Below are 27,600 nucleotides of genomic sequence, written 5' to 3'. Positions count from 1 at the left end.
CTGTGGCTGTGGCGGTTGCTGCCGAGCAGATAGCAACTTCTGCATCATGGCGGATAACTGGTTAAGCTGCTGTGCCTGCTGGGCCAACTGCTGGGACAGGAGCGCCACAATAGATGCAAGATCCGTGTTGTCAGGCAGAGGAACCCCAGTTGTACCCATGGCCGAATTTTACTGTTACGCACATGAATGCGGGCTGTCACGAAACTGGATGTGGATCCTCTACCTGTGTGGCTGATGACTCGGACCGTATCGGGGAGCGGAGTCTAAGGTGCCAGTGGTCTTACCCAAGAGCCCGCCGCAAAGCAGGATTGATTTTCTGTGGCAGGCGACATCCAGGTCGATACCCCCGACACGGCACGACCACACAGGCAACTGGGCAAGGCAAGGTTCCGGAGGATGAGGCAGAGGCATAGTCAACATAGCAGAAGGTCTGGGCAGGCAGCAAAGGTTCAATATCAAAAACCGTAGCAGGAAGGTCAAGAAACACAGGTAGGCAAAAGAGGCAATGGGAATGCTTTCTCTTAGGCAATAAGCACTGAAGATCTGGCAGAGTTGTGTGGGAGGTACAACAACTTATAATGTGCTGTGAGGTGCGTTTACAAATGATGGGCGTACTGGCCCTTTACATTTCAAAGCTCTAGAGCGCGCGCGCCCTAAGGAATGGGGATGCCTGCGCTGGAGCTGAGAGAGTGAAGGGGGCCGCAGGAGCGGGACTAGGTGAGTGAAGGGCCGGGATTCACATGCGGGCGCATCCTACAATGTGAATCCCGGAGGGCAGTGTGTAACAATAACCTTAGGCTATGTTTCCAATTTGCAGTATTTTTGGAAAACAGCCACTACAGTTTTTGAGCCAGAAGTGTATTCAAAATAGATGGGAAATTTAAGGCAAAGACATATAATATACTTCCTCATGGATCCACTTCTGATTTTGGCTCAAAAACTGCAGTGAAGGTTCTCCATAAAAAGCTGCCAAGTGGAAACACAGCATAATAATCCTGTTTTAAAATTTTTTTTTTTAATAAATCTTTTTAACCCCTTAAGGACCGTTTTTGCATTTTCATTTTTTCATCATCAGCTTCTAAAAATCATAACACTTTCAATTTTGCACATGAAATTCCATATTATGGCTTATTATTTGCGCCACCAATTCTACTTTGCAGTGACATTAGTAATTTTACCAAAAAAAATCCACGGCGAAACAGAAAAAAAACTTAATTGTGTGACAAAATTGAAGAAAAAATGTCATTTTGTAACTTTTGGGGGCTTCCGTTTCTACGCAGTGCATTTGTTGGTAAAAATGACACCTTATATTTATTCTGTAGGTCCATGCGGTGAAAATAATACCCTACTTATATAGGTTTGATTTTGTTGTACTTCTGAAAAAAAAATCATAACTTTATGCAGGAAAATTTATACGTTAAAAATTCTCATTTTCTGACCCCTATAACTTTTTATTTGTTCATGTATGGGCCAATATGAGGGCTCAGTTTTTGCACCATGTTCTGAAGTTTTCAGCGGTACTATTTTTCTATTGATCGGACTTTTTGATCACTTTTTATTCGTTTTTTCATGATATAAAAAGTGACCAAAAAACCGCCATTTTGGACTTTCCAATTTTATTGCGCGTACGCCATTGACCGTGCGGTTTAATTAATGATATATATTTATAGCTTGCACATTTCTGCACGTGGAAATACCACTTATGTTTATTTTTATTTACACAGTTTTTTTTAGGGGAAAAGGGGGGTGATTCAAACTTTTATTAGGAAAGGGGTTAAATGATCTTTATTAACTTTTAAAACTTTTTTTTTGCAGTGTTATAGCTGCCATAGGGGGCTATACCACTGCACACACTGATCTTTTACACTGATCCCTCCAAAGCCATAGTTTTGCATGGGTCAGCATTATAGGGGGTTGATTGCTCAAGCCTGAAGCTCAGGCTTGGAGCAATCAAACGCCGATCGGACGCGACGGAGCAAGGTAAGGGGACCTCCGCTCGCGTCCTAGCTGATTGGGACTTTGCGATTTTATCCTTAAGAGGTTAAACATTAACATGCAAATTGATTTCATTTAGAGCTGCCACATGAAAGCATAAGGAGCAAGGCTAAGTTTCCAATAGTTTTTTTTCTGGCAGTTTTTGGAAAACTGCCACTGCAGTTTTTGAGCCAAAGCCAGAAGTGTATTCAAAAGGAATGGAAAATATAATGGAAGGACTTACACTTCTCCTCCCTTATGGATCCATTTCTGACTTTGGCTCAAAAACTGCAGTGGCAGTTTTCCAAAAGTGGAAACTTAGCCTAATGGAGGTGAAATAATAAGGCGCTGAGAGTCTGGTACTTTGTGAAGATTTTGCTTAGCATCAGTTATATAAGTGCTACAGCATGATAAGAGGAGAGGCGGATATCAGTCATATACAGTGGTTCCTCAAGATATGATGGTAATTGGTTCCAGGCATCCATCGTATGTTGAGTACATGGATGCTCAATGATACTCACATGTCCCCGCCACTCCGGCCCATCAGTTCGCTGCTCCAGCCAGTCAGTTCGCCGCTCCTCTGCTACCATATCACTACGTCGCCACTGTCCTGTGCTGTCGCTCTCCGTTGCCGTGATCACCTTGCTGCTCGCGCCGCAGTGCTCACACTGCCCCTATTGGACGACAGGGCAGAGTGAGCGGAAACGTGATGACAGCGACGGAGAGCAACGTTGTGATACAGCAGATGAGGAGCGGCAAATTGACGGGCCTGAACGGTGGAGACATGTGAGTATAATTGAACATATGCATTCAACATATGATGGCCTCTAAGAGGCCATCGTATGTTGAAACGAACATATGTCGGGGCCATCGTATGTTGGGGGACCACTGTATAGGATATAATGTCTCTGGAGGATAAAACAGTGCTCGAGTGTTGGAAGAGCAGAAGCTGATATCTGCCACATATCTCTGGAGGTTTTTTTTTTTTTGCAGGAAGTGTTTTATGAAACATTAAAAGATGTTGCAATTTTTTATGGATCTCTTCTTGAGTGTGAAATGATTCTGGTTTTGTCTTGAGTATGAAATTAAGTTAGGGTCTTTTCTGGTGTCAATTTTATGATAGGGTCTTTTCTGAGGACTGAAGCATAGAATAAAGTTAGCATTTTTGGGTGTTTTCAACCTCATCTGATGCATAACGGCTGATTAAAAAAAATCTGCTCCCCCTTTTAAAAAAAGCACATCAACCCACCTGATTTTAAATCTCCCCTGGGCTCACCTGTCTGCAGCTGAGGACTCTGGTTAATTCTTTGGTCAGTCATGGGTTCCCTGGGAGTCCTGGGCCACCATCCAAACTGCCTATGTTATAATCCGCCACTAAATGTAAATATAAAGAGAAAATGTAATAAAAATGTATAACCAGAAGTAAGCATGTGATACAATGTGAGTTCTATCCTAGTAAGATATGTTTAATGTACAGGCATTGTCTTCATGATGCATTTTTCTTCTTTTTAAAATGTCATGTCACTTTTCTCTTTGTAGAACCCGAAGCAGTCAAGAACCTGTCTGCAGTTAATATCACTACCACTTCTTTCTCTCTAAATTGGCTTCCTCCAGAGGGAGGTGTAAGTGCTTATCAAATCCTAATAAATGAACGTTTGATTTCTACGCTGAATACAAATTATACAGTTGAAGGTTTAACTCCTGGAAATGTGTACACAGTTGTGGTATCAACTCTGGTTAGTGATATACAAGGAGAAGGCTCAAAAATAGAAGTTACAACAAGTGAGTATTGTGACAGTTCTAAACAATATTGTTAGTTGCACAATTTTTTTGATGACTTTTTGTAGCCATTGTCATCGGATAACAGTGGGCCTAATGATAGTTCGGTCCTTATTTAAACATTAGCATGCAAATTTATTTCATTTAGAGCTGCCACATGAAAGTATAATGAGTAAGTCAAAGTTTCCACTTGTTTTTTTTCTGTCAGTTTTTGAGCCAAAGCCAGAAGTGTATTCAAAAGAAATTGAAAAAATAATGGAAGCATTTACACTTCTCCTCCCTAATGGATCCACTTCTGACTTTGGCTCAAAAACTGCAGTGGCAGTTTTCCAAAATCTGCCAGAAAAAAAATCAAGTGGAAACTTAGCCTCAGGGAGTTGAAATGATAAGGCGCTGAAAGTCGGGTACTTTGTGAAGCTTTTGCTTAGCATCAGTTATATAAGTGCTACAGCATTATAAGAGGAGAGGCGGATATTAGTCACATACAGTGGTTCCTCAACATATGATGTTAATTGGTTTCAGGCGGACCATCATGTGTTGAGTACATGGATGCTCAATGAAAACTCACATGTCCCCTCCGCTCCGGGCCGTCAGTTCGCTGCTCCAGCCAGTCAGTTTGCCGCTCCTCTGCTACCATATCACTATGTCGCCGCTGTCCTGTGCTGTTGCTCTCCGTCGCTGTGATCACTTGCTGCCTGCGCCACACTGCTCACATCGCCCCTATTGGACAACAGGGCAGCGTGAGCGGAGACGTGATGACAGCGATGGAGAGCGACGGCGCAGGGCAGCGGCAACGTTGTGATGAAGCTGCAGAGGAGCGGCGAACTGACGGGCCGGAACGGTGGAGACATGTGAGTATCATTGAGCGAAGCACATGGGGCACATTAAATGGCTATCCGGCAGCAGCTGAAGCAGTCAGCGCTGCCGGATAGCCGTTTTTGCGATGGCCCCAACACACAGAAGTATTGTATGTTGATGCTGCATTCAACATATGATGGCCTCTAAGAGGCCATCGTATGTTGAAAGGAACGTATGTCGGGCCATCGTATGTTGGGGGACCACTGTATACGATGTAATTAGATATGAGCAAACTTTTGAAAAATTTGATTCGACCGATTTGACAAATTCTCCGAAAAAGTTTGTTTCGATACAAATTTTTTTGTGGTGAATCTATATTAAAAAGGGCTATTTCCAGCCTACATACAGCCTCAATAGGGTATAGAACACTTTGCTGTGTTCTAAAACGCATATGGAGTGTGCTGGGTTAGTGAAATAATACTGTTATTCAGAATAACATGCAAATTACCGGGATCGCTTTTAGAATCACTGCCGCACAGCAGCACAATGACAGAGCCTGGTGGTGGCATCAGTGTCAGTAGACCATATAGTGACTGAATCACACAGCATGGAGGTGTTGGCGGCATGAGTAGATCATATAGTGGCTGAATGGCACAGTGTGGAGGTGTTGGCAGCATGAGGAGAACACATAGTGGCTGAATGACACAGCGTGAAGATGTTGGCAGCATGAGGAGACCATATGGTGGCTGAATGACACAGCTTGGATGAGGCTGAAGCATGAGGAGACCATATAGTGGCTGAATAACAGCATGGAGGTGTTAGCAGCATTAGGACAAAATATAGTGACTGAATGACACAGCGTGGAGATGTTGGCAGCATGAGGAGACCATATAGTGGCTGAATAACACAGTGTGGAGGTGTTGGCAGCATGAGGAGACCATACAGTGGCTGAATGGCACAGCGTGGAGGTGCTGGCAGCATGAGGAGACCATATAGTGGCTGAATGACACAGTGTGGAGGTATTGGCAGCATGAGGACACCAAATAGTAGCTGAATGACACAGCTTGGATGAGGCTGAAGCATGAAGACACCATTTAGTGGCTGAATGACACAGCGTGGAGGTGTTTTGCAGCATGAGGAGACCATTTAGTGGATGAATAGCACAGCCCGGAGTTGCCAGCAGCATGAGTAGACACTAGGCCTTCACAATCCCTAAGATTAAAAGATTAATTTAGAAAGTTAAACCGAAGATTTTGGATAGCAGGTGCTACCTATGATAAAATTTGAATTTCCCAGACCCAGGCCCAGCAACGGCATCAGTAAACCATATATTGCCTGAATGACACAGCCTGGAGTTGGCTGATGCATGAGTACACACCAGGGCTTCACAAACTCCCCCAAAAAAACACAACAATTTTTGAAATTTTTGAAGAAGATTTTGGATAGCAGGTGCTACCTATGAGAAAATTTGAAATTCCCAGACCCAGGCCCAGCAGCGGCATCAGTAAACCATATATTACCTGAATGACACAGCCTGGAGTTGGCTGATGCACGAGTACACAGCAATGCTTCACAATCCCCCCCAAAAAACGCAACAATTTTAGAAATTTTTGAAAAAGGTTTTTGATAGCGGGTGCTACCTATGAGAAAATGTGAAATTCCCAGACCCAGGCCCCACAGCGGCATCAGTAAACCATATATTGCCTGAATGACACAGCCTGGAGTTGGCTGATGCATGAGGAGACCATTGAAATGTCTGATTTTTTTATTTGAAATTTAAATCAAACTTTGAGGGGCCCGGACCCCATCGTGTGGGTACGAAGGACCAAATCGAACAAGCCCCCACAGAAACATCAATAAACCATATATTGCCTGAATGACACAGCCTGGAGTTGGCTGATGCACGAGTACACAGCAGGGCTTCACAATCCCCCGCAAAAAACACAAAAATTTTAGAAATTTTTGAAAAAGATTTTGGATGGCAAGTGCTACCTATGAGAAAATTTGAAATTCCCAGACCCAGGCCTCACAGCTGCATCAGTAAACCATATATTGCCTGAATGGCACAGCCTGGAGTTGGCTGATGCACGAGTACACAGCAGGGCTTCACAATCCCCCCCCCCCCAAAAAAAACACAACAATTTTAGAAATTTTTGAAAAAGATTTTGGATAGCGGGTGCTACCTATGAGAAAATTTGAAATTCCCAGACCCAACAGCGGCATCAGTAAACCATATATTGCCTGAATGACACAGCCTGGAGTTGGCTGATGCATGAGGAGACCATTGAAATGTCTGATTTTTTTTTTTTGAAATTTCAATCAAACTTTGAGGGTCCTGGACCCCAGCGTGTGGCTACGAAGGACCAAATCCAACAAGCCCCCACAGCGGCATCAGTAAGCCATATATTGCCTGAATGACACAGCCTGGAGTTGGCTGATGCATGAGTACACACCAGGGCTTCACAATCCCCCACAAAAAACACAACAATTGTAGAAATTTATGAAGAAGACTTTTGGATAGCGGGTGCTACCTATGGGAAAATGTGAAATTCCCAGACCCAGGCCCAGCAGCGGCATCAGTAAACCATATATTGCCTGAATGACACAGCCTGGAGTTGGCTGATGCATGAGTACACACCAGGGCTTCACAATCCCCCACAAAAAACACAACAATTGTAGAAATTTATGAAGAAGACTTTTGGATAGCGGGTGCTACCTATGGGAAAATTTGAAATTCCCAGACCCAGGCCCCACAGCGGCATCAGTAAACCATATGTTGACTGAATGACACAGCCTGGACTTGGCTGATGCACGAATACACAGCAGGGCTTCACAATCCCCCCCAAAAAACACAACAATTGTGGAAATTTAAACCAAAGATTTTGGATAGCAGGTGTTACCTATGAGAAAATTTGAAATTCCCAGACCCAGGCCCAGCAGCGACATCAGTAAACCATATATTGCCTGAATGACACAGCCTGGAGTTGGCTGATGCATGAGGAGACCATTGAAATGTCAGATTTTTATTTTGAAATTTGAAATCAAACTTTGAGGGTCCCGGACCCCAGAATGTGGGTACGAAGGACCAAATCCAACAAGCCCCCACAGGGCTCATGTGGCCGTGAGATGTAGGCGCAAGGTCTCCATTGCCCGGACCGGCCCCTTTTTCTTTTTTGTACCTCTTTGTACCTCTATAATGCAGGACGGTGGACCACAAAAAGACATTCTTCTCTAAAGTAATGTTTTCAGAAATAAAGAAACAGAGTTCATCCATCTCCATATTATTTTTGACAATTTTAATTAAAAAAATCACACATAACAAGCGTTCAATGGTGTAATGGTTATTATTCTGGAAAATTCAAGTTTACTATTGAGAAAATTATCATAAAATTTGAAAAAAAAACTGTACCCATGAGGGTTTAATAACTCCATACATTGCACCATAAATGTTGAAATTTTAATTAAGCATGTATGTATCTATTTCACAAATTGTAAAATGAAAGGCCCAAGCCCAGAAGCATCATGAAGGAAAGTTGTTGCGGTTCTAGGGTTATAATTCTGTCTGTAGCTCCACTTATTGTGGAAAATTCTGAATGCTACACCAATTGAGGTTTTTAGGATAAGAGTACAACAAACATGCCCCTCCCCCGACCATGTGCTTTGTTAGTGAGTCAAAATGGCCACCAACTATATGAAAACGGAAGCAGGAAGTTCAGGCCAAAACTATAGGTCCCAAATATATTTGCAAAAAACACCCAGAAACACTGATTAAGTTTTGTACAACTATGAAATAATTGTACAAGGTATTTTGGCAGTAATGTCTTGTACCAGCAGTGTATCCCACTAAATTAACAATCACTCGGTAACCAGCAAAGTTGATAACATTTAATAAAACATTAGCTAAACCAAATAAGACATGCATACAAGCATTAATACAATAGTACATCCTCATGTTTAGCAAACTAGCATGAATCTACCCGAGTGATCTATAAATATTTAGTGTAGAAATTATATAGTTACATAGTTACATAGTTAGTATGGTCGAAAAAAGACATATGTCCAAGTTCAACCAGGGAATTAAGGGGTAGGGGTGTGGCGCGATATTGGGGAAGGGATGGGATTTTATATTTCTTCATAAGCATTAATGTTATTTTGTTCCAGGAATGTATCTAATCCTGTTTTAAAGCTGTTAATTGTTCCTGCTGTGACCAGTTCCTGAGGTAGCCCGTTCCATAAATTCACAGTCCTCACGGTAAAGAAGGCGTGTCGCCCCTTGAGACTAAACTTTTTCTTCTCCAGATGGAGGGAGTGCCCCCTCGTCCTTTGGGGGGGGGGGGGGTTAACCTGGAACAGTTTTTCTCCATATTTTTTGTATGGGCCATTAATATACTTATATACGTTTATCATATCCCCCCTTAAACGTCTCTTCTCAAGACTAAACAATTGTAACTCCTTTAATCGCTCCTCATAGCTAAGATGATCCATGCCCCATATTAGTTTAGTCGCGCGTCTCTGCATCCTTTCCAACTCCGCAGTGTCCCTTTTATGGACAGGTGCCCAAAACTGAACAGCATATTCCAGGTGAGGCCGTACCAATGCTTTATAAAGGGGGAGTATTATGTCCCTGTCCCTTGAGTCCATGCCTCTTTTGATACATGACAATATCCTGCCGGCTTTGGAAGCAGCAGCCTGACATTGCATGCTATTCTGTAGTCTGTGATCTACAAGTACACCCAGATCCTTCTCTACCAGTGACTCTGACAGTTTAATCCCCCCTAAGACATACGATGCATGCAGGTTATTAGTACCCAGATGCATAACTTTACATTTATCCACATTGAACCTCATTTGCCAAGTGGATGCCCAGACACTTAGTCTATCCAAGTCATCTTGTAACCTATACACATCCTCTATAGACTGTACCGTGCTACAAAGCTTGGTGTCATCTGCAAAGATAGAAACAGAGCTGTTAATACCATCCTCTATATCATTGATAAATAAATTAAACAACAGCGGGCCCAGTACTGAACCTTGGGGTACACCACTAAATACCGGGGACCAATCAGAGTACGAATCATTGACCACCATTCTCTGGGTACGATCCATGAGCCAGTGTTCAATCCAGTTACAAACTAAAATTTCCAAACCCAAAGACCTTAACTTACCTGTCAGACGTCTATGAGGGACAGTATCAAATGCTTTAGCAAAATCCAGAAACACTATTGGGGAGATTTATCAAAACTTGTGCAGAGGAAAAGTTGCCCAGTTGCCCATAGCAACCAATCAGCTCGCTTCTTTCATTTTTAACAAGGCCTCTGCAAAATGAAAGAAGTGAGCTGATTGGTTGCTATGGGCAACTGTTCAACTTTTCCTTTGCACGGGTTTTGATAAATCTCCCCCTATATCCACAGCCATTCCTCTGTCAAGGCTTCTACTCACCTCTTCATAAAAGCAAATTAGATTGGTTTGACTAGTGTTGCTCGCGAATATTCGCAATTCGAATTTTATTCGCGAATATCGCATTTTCGCGAATTCGCGAATATTCGCGAATATAGCGCTATATATTCGTAATTACGAATATTCGGTTTTTTTTTGGTTTTTTTTCACAGTACACATCACAGTGATCATCCCTCTCTGCTTCCAGCTTATGTGGTGTAAGAAGGCTCTAATACTACTGTGTGAGACTGGTGTGCGAATTTTCGCATATGCGAAAATATGCATATGATAGTTTTCGCATATGCGAATTTTCGCTTATGTTAATTTTGTATATGCAAATTTTCGCATATGTTAATTTTCGCACACGTGAATATTCGTATATGCGAAAATAAAACGAGAAAATTACGAATATGCGATTATTCGCGAATATGACGAATATTCGTCCATATATTCGCGAATATTCGCGAATTCGAATATGGCCTATGCCGCTCAACACTAGGTTTGACAACTTCTATCCTTAGTAAACCCATGCTGGCTATCACTTATAATACAATTATCCCCTATGTATTCCTGTATGTAATCCCTTATAAGTCCTTCAAACAATTTACCCACAATGCACGTTAAACTTACCGGTCTATAGTTTCCTGGGGAAGACCTAGAGCCCTTTTTGAAGATTGGCACCACATTCGCCTTGCGCCAGTCCCTTGGCACAATAGCAGACACCAGAGAATCTCTAAATATCATGAACAGGGGTACAGATATTACTGAACTTACCTCTCTAAGAACTCTTGGGTGCAATCCATCTGGCCCTGGAGATTTGCTTACATTTATATTACTTAATTTACCTTGTACCATCTCTACATTAAGCCAGTTCAGTACATTACATGATGTGTTACCAGCACTGACCTGGCCAATATCAGCTCCTTTTTCCATAGTGTATACAGAACTAAAGAACCCATTCAGTAGCTCCGCTTTCTCTTGATCGGCTGTGACAACCTCCCCATTATCATTATTAAGGGGTCCTACATGCTCTGTCCTTGGTTTTTTTGCATTTATATATGTAAAAAAATATTATATCTAAAAAATATATTATACAATCAATATACTTATCCATCCCAGGCTTTGGGAGCGGGATGCTCCCCTCTCGAATGACTACAAGCAAAAGAGACAGAAGGCCATATGATTTCCTGTGAAATCCCCTAATGCCCCACCCCTTTGGCCTACTCTCCTCACATAACCTTGAAAAACAGGTTCTTTAGCCCCGCCCCCTGTGGCTGTGGTGAAACTAAGCTAAGACCTGGGGGGCAAGGAAATGTCCATGGGTTGAGTAGGGGTACACTGCCACTAATCTGCTGAATGGAAAATAAACAGGTTTAGAGTCACTTTCCAACAATACAATTTTAATATTTCCAGGCCCATCAGAGATTCTCTTTTGCCTGTGCTGATCAGTGAACCTTGGTAAAACCCAACACTAGCCACAGTTGAACTCCACTCTGCATATCCATACTCACTTTCCCAGCATTATTCCAACCATTGCTAACTAATTAGAGTTTGAGTGTTACCTCACTCCCTCTAGGCATGTTGCCTTCTGGTGCAAAGAATAGCTTTTGCTAAACCTCCCCCACCTCTTGAAAAATCACAGTGTTAGTTAGTTTATTACTAATTTGTTTTCCCCACTAATTTGAGAAGGCTCCTGTAAATATCAACCCAAACTAACAAGAGTATTGTAATTTTTACATGTAAGCCTATGGTATGGCTCTAGTGGGCAGAAAAGAAAATTTAGCTGCACACAGTCCTTATGTTATGTGTCTCCATTTTTTTCCTAAAAGACAAAACAAGTGAAACATTATTTACATGCAAAAGGAAGGTGGCCATTTTTTACTCTTTAGTCTCCTTTCCCCCGTTTGACCAACAGGGGGCATGGGATCCTCCACCTGTATATATGGTTTCTGTAAGAATATTGCTACCTGTGCACACAACTCCTTGAACACATATTTTGTAATGTCATCTTTCATGGGATCACACAGATGAGGTTTATATTGGAAGCTGAGAGATTTCTCTGTAAACTGTTATTTGGAGGAAGAATGTATATTTCCCTTCCCAGTCTGTCTGGATTTACCTTGTTCCCTCTGCGTCATGTTTCCAGTAGAAAAGCAACTTGTGGAGATATGGCCACTATGACCACATGTAGTACATTTAGCTGAACAGTATTTAGTTTTGTTACCATGTGCCTTACAATATCTAGCGATATGGCCTGAAACACCAGATGCAAAACAAGACTTTACCCTTTTAGCCGTATTTACTATCTGGGTCTCATTTTTCATAGCTGATCTATACCGTTTCACTGCTAGAGACACACTTCTATCAACTCTTAAACTTCTCCAATTTGCTTTGAACTTCCCCTTGTTGCTATATGATTTCTGTTCCTTACACAATTGAGAACCAACACTGGGAACTTCTACAATCTCGCTCTCTAGTGCCCCCTTATTTGCACTTGAAAAACAGACCTTATCAGAGGGTAAATCTGCTGTGGAATGTGGCTGTGAATTATGGGAACAAGCCAGACCAGACACCATTTTGGAGAACTCGCTTTTAGCAATCTCATTCCTCAACTCCTGGATCTCAGCATAAGACTGAGCCAGCTTTCCATCAGTATCTATACATTGGTTCTCCCATTCCAGTAATTCTGATTCCAACATGCGAATCTGCCTATCTTTATCACGAATAATCTGTGTCTTTGTCTGCAACTCTTTCTCAAGTTCCTCATTTCTCTGCACCTCACATTTTAGGGCATGTAAAAGAATCCAACTAACTTCAGCTTCAGCTCGGCTCTCATTTTTGGGATAAACCCCTAAATCAAGCTTCAGAGCCATACCTCCTATCTCATCCCCCATCTCTGGTTAAACTGGTGCACCATAACGTACAAGCTCTTCTGCTATAACACTCCATTTTCCCATAGTGGTAGCCCAATGTGGTACAGCCCCAAATGTGGGCCTTCTATCCCCCATCAATGCACTAAACTTCTTTTTAATGAAGCTCATTCTTTCAGTCAGATATACTTGGAATGTGATCAGACAAAGGAATCTCAAGCACAATATCAGATGGCAGGACAATCACCAAACACATACACAAACAGGCTACACTGGGGTATCCCATACAAACACTTGTGTATATGCCCTCCCATACTAGTGAAACACGGAAAATATAGTGTAGAGTTACAGCTCTCACAACTAACGGTACAATCACAATCTAGCAACACATGCACAACAGGAGACTTTCAATATGCTTTACAATCTGTGTCTAACAACTATCATGTATGCAATACAAGCAACCATTACCTACAAAATCAATGCTATTGATTACCAGTGACAAATCACTAATGCAATACAAGTTACCCTTAAATAAGGAACACAAAGCAACAATCTATGAGAATCCTGTATAACTAGTACAGTGCCACATCTAAACAGATTAACCTATTGTATCATACAACAAAATATATAAGGGCTTCCTCCTGTCTAAGGCAATAATCCTTAGATCACAGTTTAAGAATAAGTCTCTTGTTGACTCACTCAATTACACTGGGAACATATACTAATTTTATTTTTTTTTAAATTACACCAAATTAGAAAAGTCATTAAACTAGTATTGTCAATATGGTTATTAACTGCCAATACTCAATTTCCGGCAAAATCCTGCCCGACTACGCCATTTGTTGCGGTTCTAGGGTGATAATCCTGTCTGCAGCTCCACTTATTGTGGAAAATCCTGCATGCTACACCAATTGAGGTTTTTAGGATAAGAGTACAACAAACATGCCCCTCCCCCGACCATGTGCTTTCTTTGTTAGTGAGTCAAAATGGCCACCAACTATATGAAAACGGTAACCAGCAAAGTTGATAACATTTAATAAAACATTAGCTAAACCAAATAAGACATACATACAAGCATTAATACAATAGTACATACTCTATGTTTAGCAAACTAGCATGAATCTACCCGAGTGATATATAAATATTTAGTGTAGAAATGATACAATCAATATACTTATCCATCCCAGGCTTTAGGAGCAGGATGCTCCCCTCTCGAATGACTACAAGCAAAAGAGACAGAAGGCCATATGATTTCCTGTGAAATCCCCTAATGCCCCACCCCTTTGGCCTACTCTCCTCACATAACCTTGAAAAACAGGTTCTTTAGCCCCGCCCACTGTGGCTGTGGTGAAACTAAGCTAAGGCCATGGGGGCAAGGAAATGTATACTACATGGGAAACAATGGATGTAAAAACACATAATTTCAGTGTCCATAGCACAAGTAGTTCCTGAAAGACACAGCAGCAGTCAGGAGTAGGCATCAGCAGTACCCAAGAGGCTTTCATAACCCCTTACATAGCACGATAAATCGCTAGATCGAGCAATAACAGGTGTGTGATGCCCTCAGATGTCCAGGGCTGTACGCGCGCTACACTGAACGGACCAGCGTGTGTCTATCCTTAGTGAGGTGCTCTGATCAACCCAGGTGGGGTAGGCGACGGCCCTGGCAGAGTGCCGAGAATTTAAAGATTATTGTTGAAATTAGCATTAAGCATGTATTAGCTACTGCTAAAGTTCCAAAAAATTAAAGGCCCAAGGCCAGAAGCATCAGTGAGGCAAGAAGTTCCTGAAAGACACAGGATGAGTCAGGAGCAAGCATATGCAGTACCCAAGAGGGTTTCATAAACCCTTCACTAAAGATCAATGTTGAAATTTGCATTAAGCATGTATTTAGATACTGCTAAATATCCAAAAATTAAAGGGCCAAGGCCCAAAGCATCTGTGAAGCAAATAGTTCCTAAAAGACACAGGATGAGCCAGGAGCAGGCATTCGCAGTACCCAAGAGGGCTTCCTAATCCCTTACATGTAAAGATCAATGTTGAAATTTAAATTAAGCATGTATTTAGCTACTACTAAACATCCAAAAATGAAAGGCCCAAGGCCAGAAGCGTCAGTGAGGCAAGCAGTTCCTGAAAGACACAGAATGAGTAAGGATCAGGCATTAACAGTACCAAAGAGGGTTTAATAACCCTAATTGATAACCCAAGAGGGTTTAATAACCATAATTGGGAAGTGTTGGTGTTGCAGCATGGTCAATCTACTCTGAGGCATCTGGCATTGGTGGCTGGAAATCCTGGCTTATCCATCCCTGATTCATCTTGACAAACGTCAGTCTCTCCACACACTAAATACCCGCTCTAATGGCACACTACTGGCCAGGAAGGACAGTTTTTCCAGGGCAAACTCTGCTAGTTGCGGCCATAAATCAAATTTGGCTGCACAGAAGTCCAGCAGATCTTCAATGTTTGTTGGCATGGCCATGCCAAGGTATGCCACCACCTGCTGGTTCAGGTCCTACTCCATGTCTACCTGCTGCTGATGAGTTGCTTCACTATGCGGGTGAAGAAAGCTACTCATCAGCGACTGTAGACTCAGGCTGCTGCTGATTGAGCTGGTACTGCTCCTGCCACCCCTCCCCTCCCCAGCAGCCATGGCAGTGGAAGGGGAGCGCAGAGGGGTCCCCGAGTCAGACCTGTGAGTTGATGGACCATGTGGCCGATAGGCATCGGCCAACTGACTACGTAAGATCTCTATGTAGTAGGTCAGTTTGTCCTTCCTCTCAGTGGGTGTAAAAAAGGCCCCCATTCTGGGATGGTAGCGAGGGTCCAATAAGGTGGAGATCCAGAAGTCATCCCGCTGATGAATTTTGACAATTCGGGGGTCACTACACAAGCAACTGAGCATGCATTGTGCCATTTGCGCCAGTGACTCTGAGGGACTACCTGCCTCCATCTCTACTGCATACTGCCACGGTGTGTCTGGGTCCTCTTTCTCGCCTTCCTCATAACCCTCCAGCTCCTCTGGCTTCTCCTGCTCCTCCTCTCCTGTCCGATGACTAGAAACACCGGCCATTTCATCCAACCTAAACTGTGCTCCGCTCTGCCTTTCATCATCCTCCTCCTCCAGTTCAGCCCCCACAGGGCTCATGTAGTCTTGAGATGCAGGCGCAGCTTCTCCATTTCCGTGACAAGCCAAGGTTTCAATCATTTGTTTTAGGAAATGTAGGAGTGGAATTATGTCGTTCATGGCATAATCGAGGCGACTTACAAATAATGTGGCTTCCTCAAAGGGCCTCAGCAAACGGCAGGTGTCACGTATGAGCTGCCACTGGTTCACATTGAAGTTACACAGGGGAGTAGTCCTATCTGCTTGGATCATCAAGAAATCGGTGATGGTTTTTCTTTGTTCGTATAGTCTGTCCAACATTTAGAGGGTGGAATTCCAATGTGTGGCAACGTCACAAATAAGACTATGTTGTGGGATACCATTCTGACGCTGCAGCTCAAGGAAGGTGTGCTTGGCCGTGTACGAGTGGCTGAAGTGCATGCACAGTTTCCTTGCCATTTTCAGTATGTTTTGAAAATGGGGTGAAGACTTGAGGAAGTTCTTGACAACTAGATTCAACACGTGTGCCATGCAGGGCGCATGTTTCACACTTCCTTGTTACAGCGCGGACACAATGTTCTTCCCTTTGTCGGTCACCATGGTTCCCATTTCCAGATTTCGTGGAGTAAGCCATACTCAGATTTCTTTACGAATGAACTTTAGCAGTTCCTCCCCTGTGTGACTCCGTTCGCCAAGGCAAACCATGTGAAGAACAGCTTGACACCGCCGTGCCCAACACACATGGTACGATGAAGGGCCACCGAGATTTGGACGTGCAGTGGAGGCCGAGGACACAGTGGAGGATGAGGAGGCGGCATTGCACGCTGTAACAGGACCAACTGCCTGAGAACGAGAGCGTGGAGGAGGAAGCGGTGCGACCTGTCCAAGTTGCTGTTGTGGCTGTGCAGGAATAACATTTACCCAGTGGGCCGTAAAAGACAAGTATTGTCCCTGCCCGTAGTTACAGCTCCACACATCGGTGCTGCCGTGCATTTTTGAACACATCGACAGGCTCAAGGACTGGCCCACCTTCTCTTATACAAACTTATGCAGGGCTGGTACTGCCTTCTTCGCAAAGAAATGATGGCTTGGGACTCTCCACCTCGGCTAGGCACAAGCCATCAATTCTCTGAAAGGTGCAGAGTCCACCACTTGAAAAAGGAGGGACTGCAGCACCAGCAACTTGGACAGGAGCACATTCAACTTCTGCGCCGTTGGATGAGTAGGCGCATACTGTTGTCTCTTGGACATGGCTTCGCCGATGGATTGTTGGCGGAATTGCTGACTAAAAGCAGGAGAAGCATCTGGAGCGACAGAAGGAGGGTTTGACACACAGCTCCCTTCGGCTGACGTGGTGGAGCCTTGGCTGGATGAAGGAGGGAGCGGATGGTCACTGGGTGTTGCAGCAGGCTGGACCACTACATCGGAGCCACGGTTCTCCCGGGCTGCTATATGGTGGCGAAGTATGTGTTGACGCAGGGCCGTGGTGTCGACATTAGGACCCTGGCCACGCTTCACCTTCTGCCGACAGATCTTGCATATGGCTATGTGAACCTTCTCCGGATGCCTGATGAAAAACTTCCACACTGCAGAGTAGCTGATTTTCCCACCTACAGTGCGCACTAATTGACTGCTACTGGCGCCGTCTCCAGGAACCTCCCGGAAAGGTAGGCTGCCGCGAAGCAGGTGGTCTCCCTGGGCATGTTTGGCTCCTGAATTTTCACTCCTGCCACCACACTGACTGCCAACCGTGCTACCACCTTGCTGCCTCAAGGGCAACCTGCAACTCTCGTCTCCTGATGATGATGAAGCCCCTTCTGCACCCGGCTCCCAATTGCGATCGGCTTCATCATCATCAACAGGTGTGTGCACGTCACTGATGTCCTCCTCAGGTTCCCCAACAGTGTCTGCTTCAGGACCCTGAACCCTTGCAACACCGCCTCCCACGTCACTCTCCGCATCACTCCTTGGCCGCCTAGCGGAGCAAGCGGCGCATGTCTCCTCCCCTTCTTGGCTGGGCAGTAGCTGCTGACTGTCCTCTATTAGATCGTCCTCAGTGAATAGTGGAGCTGAACCCACAGCATAAGATACTTCTCTTGGAGAAGGAACAGCATAAGACAAAGGCAATGGGAGGACAGGGACTGCTCCCGGACCATGCCAACTGAGGGTTGTGTCTGAGGAACCCACCGACTGTTGACTGGGGGTGTCAGATGTCACTTGTGATGATGTGGATGAGCGTGTTAACCAATCGACAACGGCAGATGGGTTGCTGTTCGAGACACGACTGCTGGTTGATAACGGGAGCTCAGGCCTCTCACTGCGTCTCCTGCTGCCACTTGCCCCCTAGTCTGCTGCCAACTCTGTCTGAAGTCAGTTTTTTTTGTAAAACACCAGCCAGTGAATACTATTGTTTGGACTTTGACTGTATGAAGCCCCTTAACAGATTGACAGGTACTAAATGGTACAATACTTGGATGTACATATGCGGTATGCACTGATGAGGGCAGTAATATGCGCAACTATATGCAGAAAAAAATGTGTATTTTTGTAAAACACCAGCCGGTGAATACTTTTGTTTGGACTTTGACAGTATGTAGCCCCTTGACAGATTAACAGGTTCAAAATGGTACAATACTTGGATGTACCTATGCGGTATGCACTGATGAGGGCAGTAATATGCGCAACTATACGCAGAAAAAAATCTGATTTTTTGTAAAACACCAGCCGGTGAATACTTTTGTTTGGACGTTAACAGTATGTAGCCCCTTGACAGATTAACAGGCACAAAATGGTACAATACTTGGATGTACGTATGCGGTATGCACTGATGAGGGCAGTAAGATTTGCAACTATAGGCAGAAAAACTCAGTTTTTTTATTAAAACACCAGCCCGTGAATACTATTGTTTGAACTTTGACAGTATGTAGCCCCTTGACAGATTAACAGGTACAAAATGGTACAATACTTGGATGTACGTATGCGGTATCCACTGATGAGGGCAGTAATATGCCCAACTATACGCAGAAAAAGCTCTGCATTTTTGTAAAACACCAGCCGGTAAATACTATTGTTTGGACGTTAACAGTATGTAGCCCCTTGACAGATTTACAGTTACAAAATGTTACAATACTTGGATGTACCTATGCTGTATGCACTGATGAGGGCAATAATATGCGCAACAATACGCAGAAAAAATAAGTATTTTTTAAAAACACCAGCTGGTGATTACTTTTGCCAGGAGTCAGGACTGTATGGTTAGACTTGTTACAGATACAGAATAGTAGACTGCTTTGATGTAGGCATGTGCTATGCACATATGAGGGCAGACAAATGCACTACAGTCCGCTGAAAAATAACATATTTGTGAACAGCAGCAGGACCCAACAGTGCAGCACCATAGAATAAAGTTAGCATTTTCAGGTTTTCAACCTCATCTGATGCATAACGGCTGATTAAAAAAAATCTGCTTCCCTTTTAAAAAAGCACATCAACCCACCTGATTTTAAATCTCCCCTGGACTCACCTGTCTGCAGCTGAGGACTCTGGTTAGTTCTTTGGTCAGTCATGGGTTCCCGGGGAGTCCTGGGCCACCATCCAAACTGCCTATGTTATAATCTGCCACTAAATGTAAATAAAAAGAGAAAATGTAATAAACATGTACAAACAGAAGTAAGCATGTGATAAATTGTGAGTTCTATCCTCCTAGTAAGATATGTTTAATGTACAGGCATTGTCTTCATAATGCATTTTTCTTAAAATGTTATGTCACTTTTCTCTTTGTAGAACCCGAAGCAGTCAAGAACCTGTCTGCAGTTAATATCACTACCACTTCTTTCTCTCTAAATTGGCTTCCACCAGAAGGAGGTGTCAGTGCTTATCAAATCCTAATAAATGGACGTTTGATTTCTACGCTGAATACAAATTATACAGTTGAAGGTTTATCTCCTGGAAATGTGTACACAGTTGTGGTATCAACTCTGGTTAGTGATATGCAAGGAGAAGACTCGAAAACAGAAGTTACAACAAGTGAGTATTGTGACAGATCTAAACAATAGTTGTTTGTACAAATTTGTACAAATTTTTTACTTAATTTTATTGATGATTTTTGTAGCCATTGTCATTGGATAATAGTTGGCTCAATGATAGTTTGGTCCTCATATCCACATTAACATGCAAATTGTTCTCATTTAGAGATGCCACATTACAGTCTAATGAGTAAGGAATGAGTTGAAATGATAAAACGCTGCAGTTAACCCCTTCAGGACCAAGCCCATTTTGACCTTAAGGACCAGAGCATTTTTTGCACATCTGACCACTGTCACTTTAAACATTAATAACTCTGAAATGCTTTTAGTTATCATTTTGATTCTGAGATTGTTTTTTCGTGACATATTCTACTTTAACACAGTGGTAACTTGCATCCTTTCTTGGTGAAAAATCCCAAAATTTCATGAAAAAATTGAAACTTTTGCATTTTTCAAACTTTGAAGCTCTCTGCTTGTAAGGAAAATGGATATTCCAATTTTTTATTTATTATTCACATATACAATATGTCCACTTTATGTTTGCATCATAAAATGTATGAGTTTTTACTTTTGGAAGACACCAGAGGGCTTCAAAGTTCAGCAGCAATTTTTAGATTTTTCACAAAATTTTCAAACTCGCTATTTTTCAGGGACCAGTTCAGTTTTGAAGTGGATTTGAAGGGTCTTCATCTTAGAAATACCCCACAAATTACCCCATTATAAAAACTGCACCCCCAAAGTATTCAAAATGACATTCAGTCAGTGTTTTAACCCTTTAGGTGTTTCACAGGAATAGCAGCAAAGTGAAGGAGAAAATTCAAAATCTTCATTTTTTACACTCGCATATTCTTGTAGACCCAATTTTTGAAGTTCTGCAAGGGGTAAAAGGAGAAAATTTGTACTTGTATTTGTAGCCCAATTTCTCTTGAGTAAGCACATACCTCATATGTCTATGTTAATTGTTCGGCGGGAGTAGTAGAGGGCTCAGAAGCAAAGGAGCGAAAAGGGTATTTTGGAGAGAGCATTTTTCTGAAATTGTTTTTGGGGGGCATGTCACCTTTAGGAAGCCCCTAGGGTGTCAAAACAGCAAAAAAAAAAAACAAACAAACACATGGCATACCATTTTGGAAACTAAACCCCTTGGGGAACATAACAAGGGGTAAAGTGAACCTTAATACCCCACAGGGGTTTCATGACTTTTGCAAATGTAAAAAAAAAAAACTTTTACCTAAAATGCTTGTTTTCCCAAAAATTTTACATTTTTAAAAAGGGTAATAGCAAAAAATACCCTCCAAAATTTGAAGCCCAATTTCTCCCGATTCAGAAAACACCCCATATGAGGGTGAAAAGTGCTCTGCTGGCGCACTACAGGTCTCAGAAGAGAAGGAGTCACATTTGGCGTTTTGGAAGCAAATTTTGCTCTGGGGGCATGCTGCATTTAGGAAGCCCCTATGGTGGCAGAACAGCAAAAAAAACACATGGCATTATATTTTGGAAACTAGACCCCTTGGGGAACGTAACAAAGGGTAAAATGAACCTTAATACCCCACAGGGTTTTCACGACTTTTGCATATGTAAAAAAAAAAAAAAATTACCTAAAATGCTTGGTTTCCCAAAAATTGTACATTTTTAAAAAGGGTTAAAGCAGAAAATACCCCCCAAAATTTGAAGCCCAATTTCTCCCGATTCAGAAAACACAGGTTTCAGAAGAGAAGGAGTCATATTTTGGATTTTTGGAAGCAAATTTTGCTCTGGGGGCATGCCGCATTTAGGAAGCCCCTGTGGTACGAGGACTGCAAAAAAAAAACACATGGCATTGCATTTTGGAAACTAGACCCCTCGGGGAACGTAACAGTATTACAGTGAGTACTTACACCTCACAGGTTTTTTGAACAGTGGGCCACAAAAGTGAAAAATATTGATAGTGCTACCCCAAATGTTTAATTTTCACATTGGGTAATAGGGCAAAAGGCCCCCAAAATTTGTAGAACAATTTTGTCTGAGAAAAAAAATACCCCATATGTGGATGTAAATTGCTCTGTGGACGCACTGCAATGCTCAGAATGGAAGGAGTGAAAATTTTGTTGAAATTGAAGTCGGGGGTCATGTGCATTTATAAAGCCCCCAACAGCAAAAAAAAAAAAAAACACATGTGACACCATTTTAGAAACTACACCCCTCAATGAATGTAACAAGGGGTACAGTGGGAAATAAGCGCCCGGGGGACTCATACTAGCATGGGGCACAGGGTCAAGGGCAGCGGAGGTTTGCGGCACTGCACAGCGGCGTCTCGCCTTGGTGGCTCATTATCTGAACTAGATGATGAGGAGGACGATGAAATAAGGAAGGTGGGGTCTTCATCGTCCTCTGAGCAGCTCTCAGTGTCGGAGGCAATTATGGCATATGCCTCCTCCGACGAAAACGCTCTGCGGGCCATTTCCCTACTCTAATGGGGATACGGGTATGTGTGTGTGTGTGTGTGGGGGGGGGGGAAACTTCTAACCTAACTAAAAAAGGGGGACTTTAAAAAAAAAAAAGGGACTTCTAGCGCAAAAAAGCCCTGTGCCAAAAAAAAAGCGTTTATCTAATCAGTGGTGTGCGCACTGATTAGCGCTTGTGGCGGCAGGGGGCGCAGAAGTCAGTGGAGGGTCCGGCCACCCCCACACATAAAAACCAAAAAATAAAATTAAAAACCGCTTAACCCTGAAAAAAATGCACCCGCCTGAACCCCCCAAAAAAACGCTTATCAGTGATAAATCACTGACAGCGGTGGGACAGGCTGCACACGCAGGTACGGTCCGTCCACACAGTACACGCCTGCTATTGGTGGCACGGACCGCCTATGGGTGCAAAAAAAAAATACGCATTATCTGAAAAAAGTGCCTTTACCACAAAAAAACGCTGATCAGTGATAAATCACTGACAGCGGTGAGGCACGCCGCACACACAGGTAAGGTCCGGCCACACAATACACGCCTGCTACTGGTGGCACGGACCGCCTATGGATGCAAAAAAACGCTAGAAAACGCGTAAAAAAGCGCCGGCACCACAAATAAAACGCTGATCAGTACTACGGGACTGATCAGCGGCGGGTGGGCTTTAACAAACGGTGGCGGACCGCTCTTTTCTAACTAAGAGGGTCCGCATACACGCTTAGGAAAAAAAAAAAAGATCTGCGCCAAAAAAAAAAAGGCTGGCGGCAGACCGCAGTGATCCGGCAGGGCCGGGGTCGTGCAGCTAAAGGTGCTACGGACCCACGGACAATAACTTTTTTTTAACCCTAACCTGTCCCTACCTAAATCTAAAACTATCCCAGGGGATTTCTGTGCCAAGGGGCCACAGAAAGGGGGCAAGGAGCACTTTTTTTTTACTGAGGGGATGATGGGCAGCATGGGGCTCCGTCCTGCACACCAGATCTGAGTGGAATGGCGGGCAGAACGGAGCAACGTGCTCCTAACCCCCACCATCCCCTCCCATTACATTGTGATTGGTGTGGCCACTTTGGCCACCCAATCACAACTGTACTGAAGGGGGTGGCCGCAATGCCAGCCCCCAGTACAGAAAGGATGGTGATTGGTGGTGTAGACCTCCTCCTGCACACTGCCGGGATGTCTGCTGATCAGCAGACATCCGGCTCCAATCCACGCCCGGCGAGCTGCGGGGAACGGAATCGCAGCACATCGCTCATCTGAATTGATGAGCGATGTGCTGCCATCGCCAACATGGGGGGCCATGATGACCTCTCTGGGCGATATGCCGAGATGCCTGCTCAACGATTTCAGCAGGCATTCGGCTCCGGTCCCCAACCGGCTAGCGGTGGGGACCGGATTTCCCACGGGCGTATGGATACTCCCTCGGTCCTTAAGGACTCGGAATGCAGGGCGTATCCATACGCCCTATGTCCTGAAGAGGTTAAGGCACCTATAGCTCACAAGAACACATGCTGAGGGTGGTACTTTGTGAAGATTTTGCTTAGCATCAGTTATATCAGTGCTGGAGCATTATAAAAGGAGTGGCGGATGGCAGAAATATATAGGACAAAATGTCTCTGGAGGGTTTTTCTGCAGGAATAGTTGTGTGAAACATTTCCACATTTAAAACATTTCTTGTGTTGTCTTAAACACATTAAAACCTTATTCTATGGGTCAGTCCTCCGACAAGACCCATTCATACAATTGACATTAGAGAGACCCTAACTTCATTTGATTCCCTAACTTCATTTGATTCCCAAGACAAGACCACATTTATTTCAGACTCAATACAAGACCAATAAATACATGGCAACTTCAAGACCTCCTAATAAAACAGATCCCACAATTGATTCAGACATCACGCCAGACCCCCTAAATTTATTCAGATCTCAGACCAGACAACTAAATTCAGATCTCAGAGCAAGAAAATATTTCAGACCTCAGACCTTAGTGATATATCTACCTTAGTGATATATCTCACTCCATGAATCCTCTTTAGCTTCTTGCACCATCACACAAAGGGTTTTGATGTCCGCACCTTAGCACACTAAATACTGTCAATGGACAGTATTTGGACCCTGTTTTGTATTTGAGGAGGATCCTGGGAGTAACATTGGTAAGCTTTTCAGGTGTTAGCTAACGGATCTGATTCACAATGGCTGATTAAAAAATGCACCCCATTTAAAAAAATCCCTTTACTCCACCCCATTTTAAACCACCCCTGAGTGAGCCTATCTGCAGCAAAGGAATCTGGTTAGTCCTCTGGTCAGTCATGTTTTCCTTCGGAGTCCTGGGCCACCATGCAAACTGCCTATTTTATAAGCCACCACTAAATGTAAATAAGAGGAGAAAATTAATTACAAATGTATAAACTGAAGTCAACATGTGATACAATGGGAGGTCTATCCTCTTGGTAAGATATGTTTAGTGTTAAGCTCGTGCAGCTGTGTTTGTGGGAGGGGTGGTGGCTCTATAAATACCACCTCCTACCTTCATTCAGGGCGTACATGGTGTTTTGAACACCCACCCAACCCTCCCTTATATTTATCAACTCCATAAGAGGCATGCCCTCTATAGGCGTGCCCTCAACTACGGTTTTGGCACACCACAGACCGATAGGTAAGGTTGCTAGAACAGCTTCGGTAAGTACGTAACGCATTAAGCCACGACCACAAATGTACAGGCATTGTCCTCATAATACATTTTTCTTCTTTTTAAAATTTTTTTTCACTTTTCTCTTTGTAGAATCCGGAGCAGTCAAGAACCTGTCTGCAGTTAATATCACTACAACTTCTTTCTCTCTAAATTGGCTTCCTCCAGAGGGTGGTGTCAGTACTTATCAAATCCTAATAAATGGACGTTTAATTTCTACGCTGAATACAAATTATACAGTTGAAGGTTTACCTCCTGGAAATGTGTACACAATTGTGGTATCAACTCTGATTGGTGATATACAAGGAGATGGCTCGAAAACAGAAGTTACAACAAGTGAGTATTGTGACAGTTCTAAACAATATTGTTAGTTGTACAATTTTTTACTTAATTTATTGATGACTTTTTGTAGCCATTGTCATCGGATAACAGTTGGCCTAATGATAGTTCGGTCCTTATTTAAACATTAACATGCAAATTTATTTCATTTAGAGCTGCCACATGAAAGTATATGGAGCAAGGCTAAGTTTCCATTTGTTTTTTTTCTGGCAGTTTTTGGAAAACTGCCACTGCAGTTTTTGAGCCACAGCCCGAAGTGTATTCAAAAGGAATAGAAAATATAATGGAAGCACTTACACTTCTCCTCCCTTATGGATCCACTTCTGACTTTGGCTCAAAAACTGCAGTGGCAGTTTTCCAAAATCTGCCAGAAAAAAAAAACAAGTGGAAACTTAGCCTCAGGGAGTTGAAATGATAAGGCACTGAGAGTCTGGTACTTAGTGAAGATTTTGCTTAGCATCAGTTATATAAGTGCTACCAACATATGATAGTAATTGATTGCAGGTGGACCATCGTATGTTGAGTACATGGATGCACAATGATACTCACATGTCCCCGCCGCTCCTGCCCGTCAGTTCGCTGCTCCAGCCAGTCAGTTCGCCGCTCCTCTGCTACCATATCACTACGTCGCCGCTGTCCTGTGCTGTCGCTCTCCGTCGCTTTGATCACGTTGCTGCTTGTGCCGCACTGCTCGCACCGCTCCTATTGGACGACAGGGCAGCTTGAGCAGAGACATGATGACAGCGACAGAGAGCGATGGTGCAGGGCAGCGGCAGCGTTGTGAGGAGCTGCGAAGAGGAGGAGCTGCGAACTGACGGGCCTGAACGGTGGAAACTAGAGATGAGCGAATCGAAGTTGACGAACCCGAATTCGTTATGAATTTCATGAAAAATTCGATTCACAACGAATACGAATATCGCCGCGATTCTATGGCACGAATCGCTTCATTAAACTCCATTTTACAGCGTTACAGGCTATTGGAGAGCTAAGATGGCGGATCCACATGTGAGTACATGGGGCAGGGGATTATGAGAGGGCGGGAAACAGCGGCGGGAATTAAGGTAGGCGGGCTGACCCTGAACCACATGTGAGATGCAGCCTATCAGTGTTCACTGACCCCTGTGATGTCACAGCCCCTATATAATCGGTGGCCATCTTGCCTCTCTTCATTTCATCTATGCACTCAGATGGAGAGGACGGGACTTCGTGTGTGTGAATAGCTCATACCACAGCGTTACACTGCAACTGCTAGTCACATCAGGATTAGGGAAAGACAGGAGTGCAGAGTACTTTGCTGTAACACTGAGAAGGTTCATTGATAGCTAAACCTCCTATTCACGTTATTGAGCATTGCAGCAAAGAGGGGCAGATAGCTGTCAGCTGCCTCATACAGATCTCCAAGCTGCCTGAACTTTCTGAAGCATCTTATCTCCTCATTTTTCAGCCCAATTGAGTTTTTTTTTTGCTCCACAAATCTTCTGCTGCTCAGAATTGTGTGACAGAGTACAATTTAGGGTGACAGAGTGCAAATATTTTTTGTGGTGCTGCACTGTTGGGTCCTGCTGCTGTTCAGAAATAAGTCATATTACTGTGGACTTTAGTGCCTTTTTACCATTTTTCACCTGTTACTCTGTCTCTGTGCTAAATTCAGTGTTATACCACACGCTATACACCTGCCGGTGTATTTATTAAAGAAAAAAAAGTTTTTCCTGAGTACAAATACGCTTTTTCAGTGGCCTTATCATTGCAAAGGGCCAACATACAAGCAAATAGCGTACCATATACCACCTTTTTTTCTGTCTCTGTGCTAAATTAAGTGTTATACCACACATTATACACCTGCTGGTGTATTAAAGAAAAAAAAGGTTTTCCTGCGTAAAAATACGCTTAACAGTGGCCTTATTATAGCGAAGGGCCTAAATTCAAGCAAATAGCGTACCATATACTACCTTTTTTTCTGTCTCTGTGCTAAATTCAGTGTTATACCACCCGTTATACACCTGCCAGTGTATTAAAGAAAAAAAAGTTTTTCCTGAGTACAAATACGCTTTTTCAGTGGCCTTATCATTGCAAGGGGCCTACATACAAGCAAATAGCGTACCATATACCACCTTTTTTTCTGTCTCTGTGCTAAATTCAGTGTTATACCA

At 43.3% G+C, this 27,600-nt stretch overlaps 1 protein-coding gene across 1 annotated transcript in view; it reads left to right on the top strand.

Annotated features, from left to right (window-relative positions):
* The window catches only part of LOC130361878 (receptor-type tyrosine-protein phosphatase beta-like), a 150,638-nt gene that overhangs the window by 81,878 nt on the left and 41,160 nt on the right, over positions 1 to 27,600 (top strand). The window contains exons 8-10 of the mRNA XM_056565503.1: positions 3,514 to 3,756; positions 19,747 to 19,989; positions 25,205 to 25,447. Of these exons, the coding sequence (XP_056421478.1) occupies positions 3,514 to 3,756; positions 19,747 to 19,989; positions 25,205 to 25,447 (729 nt within the window). The remainder of the gene's footprint in view (positions 1 to 3,513; positions 3,757 to 19,746; positions 19,990 to 25,204; positions 25,448 to 27,600) is intronic.

Source organism: Hyla sarda, chromosome 3 (assembly GCF_029499605.1).
Source record: "Hyla sarda isolate aHylSar1 chromosome 3, aHylSar1.hap1, whole genome shotgun sequence".
NCBI classification, from domain to species: domain Eukaryota; kingdom Metazoa; phylum Chordata; class Amphibia; order Anura; family Hylidae; genus Hyla; species Hyla sarda.
The sequence above is the reverse complement of the archived record's forward strand: the minus strand, read 5'-3'. Positions and strand labels throughout refer to the sequence as shown.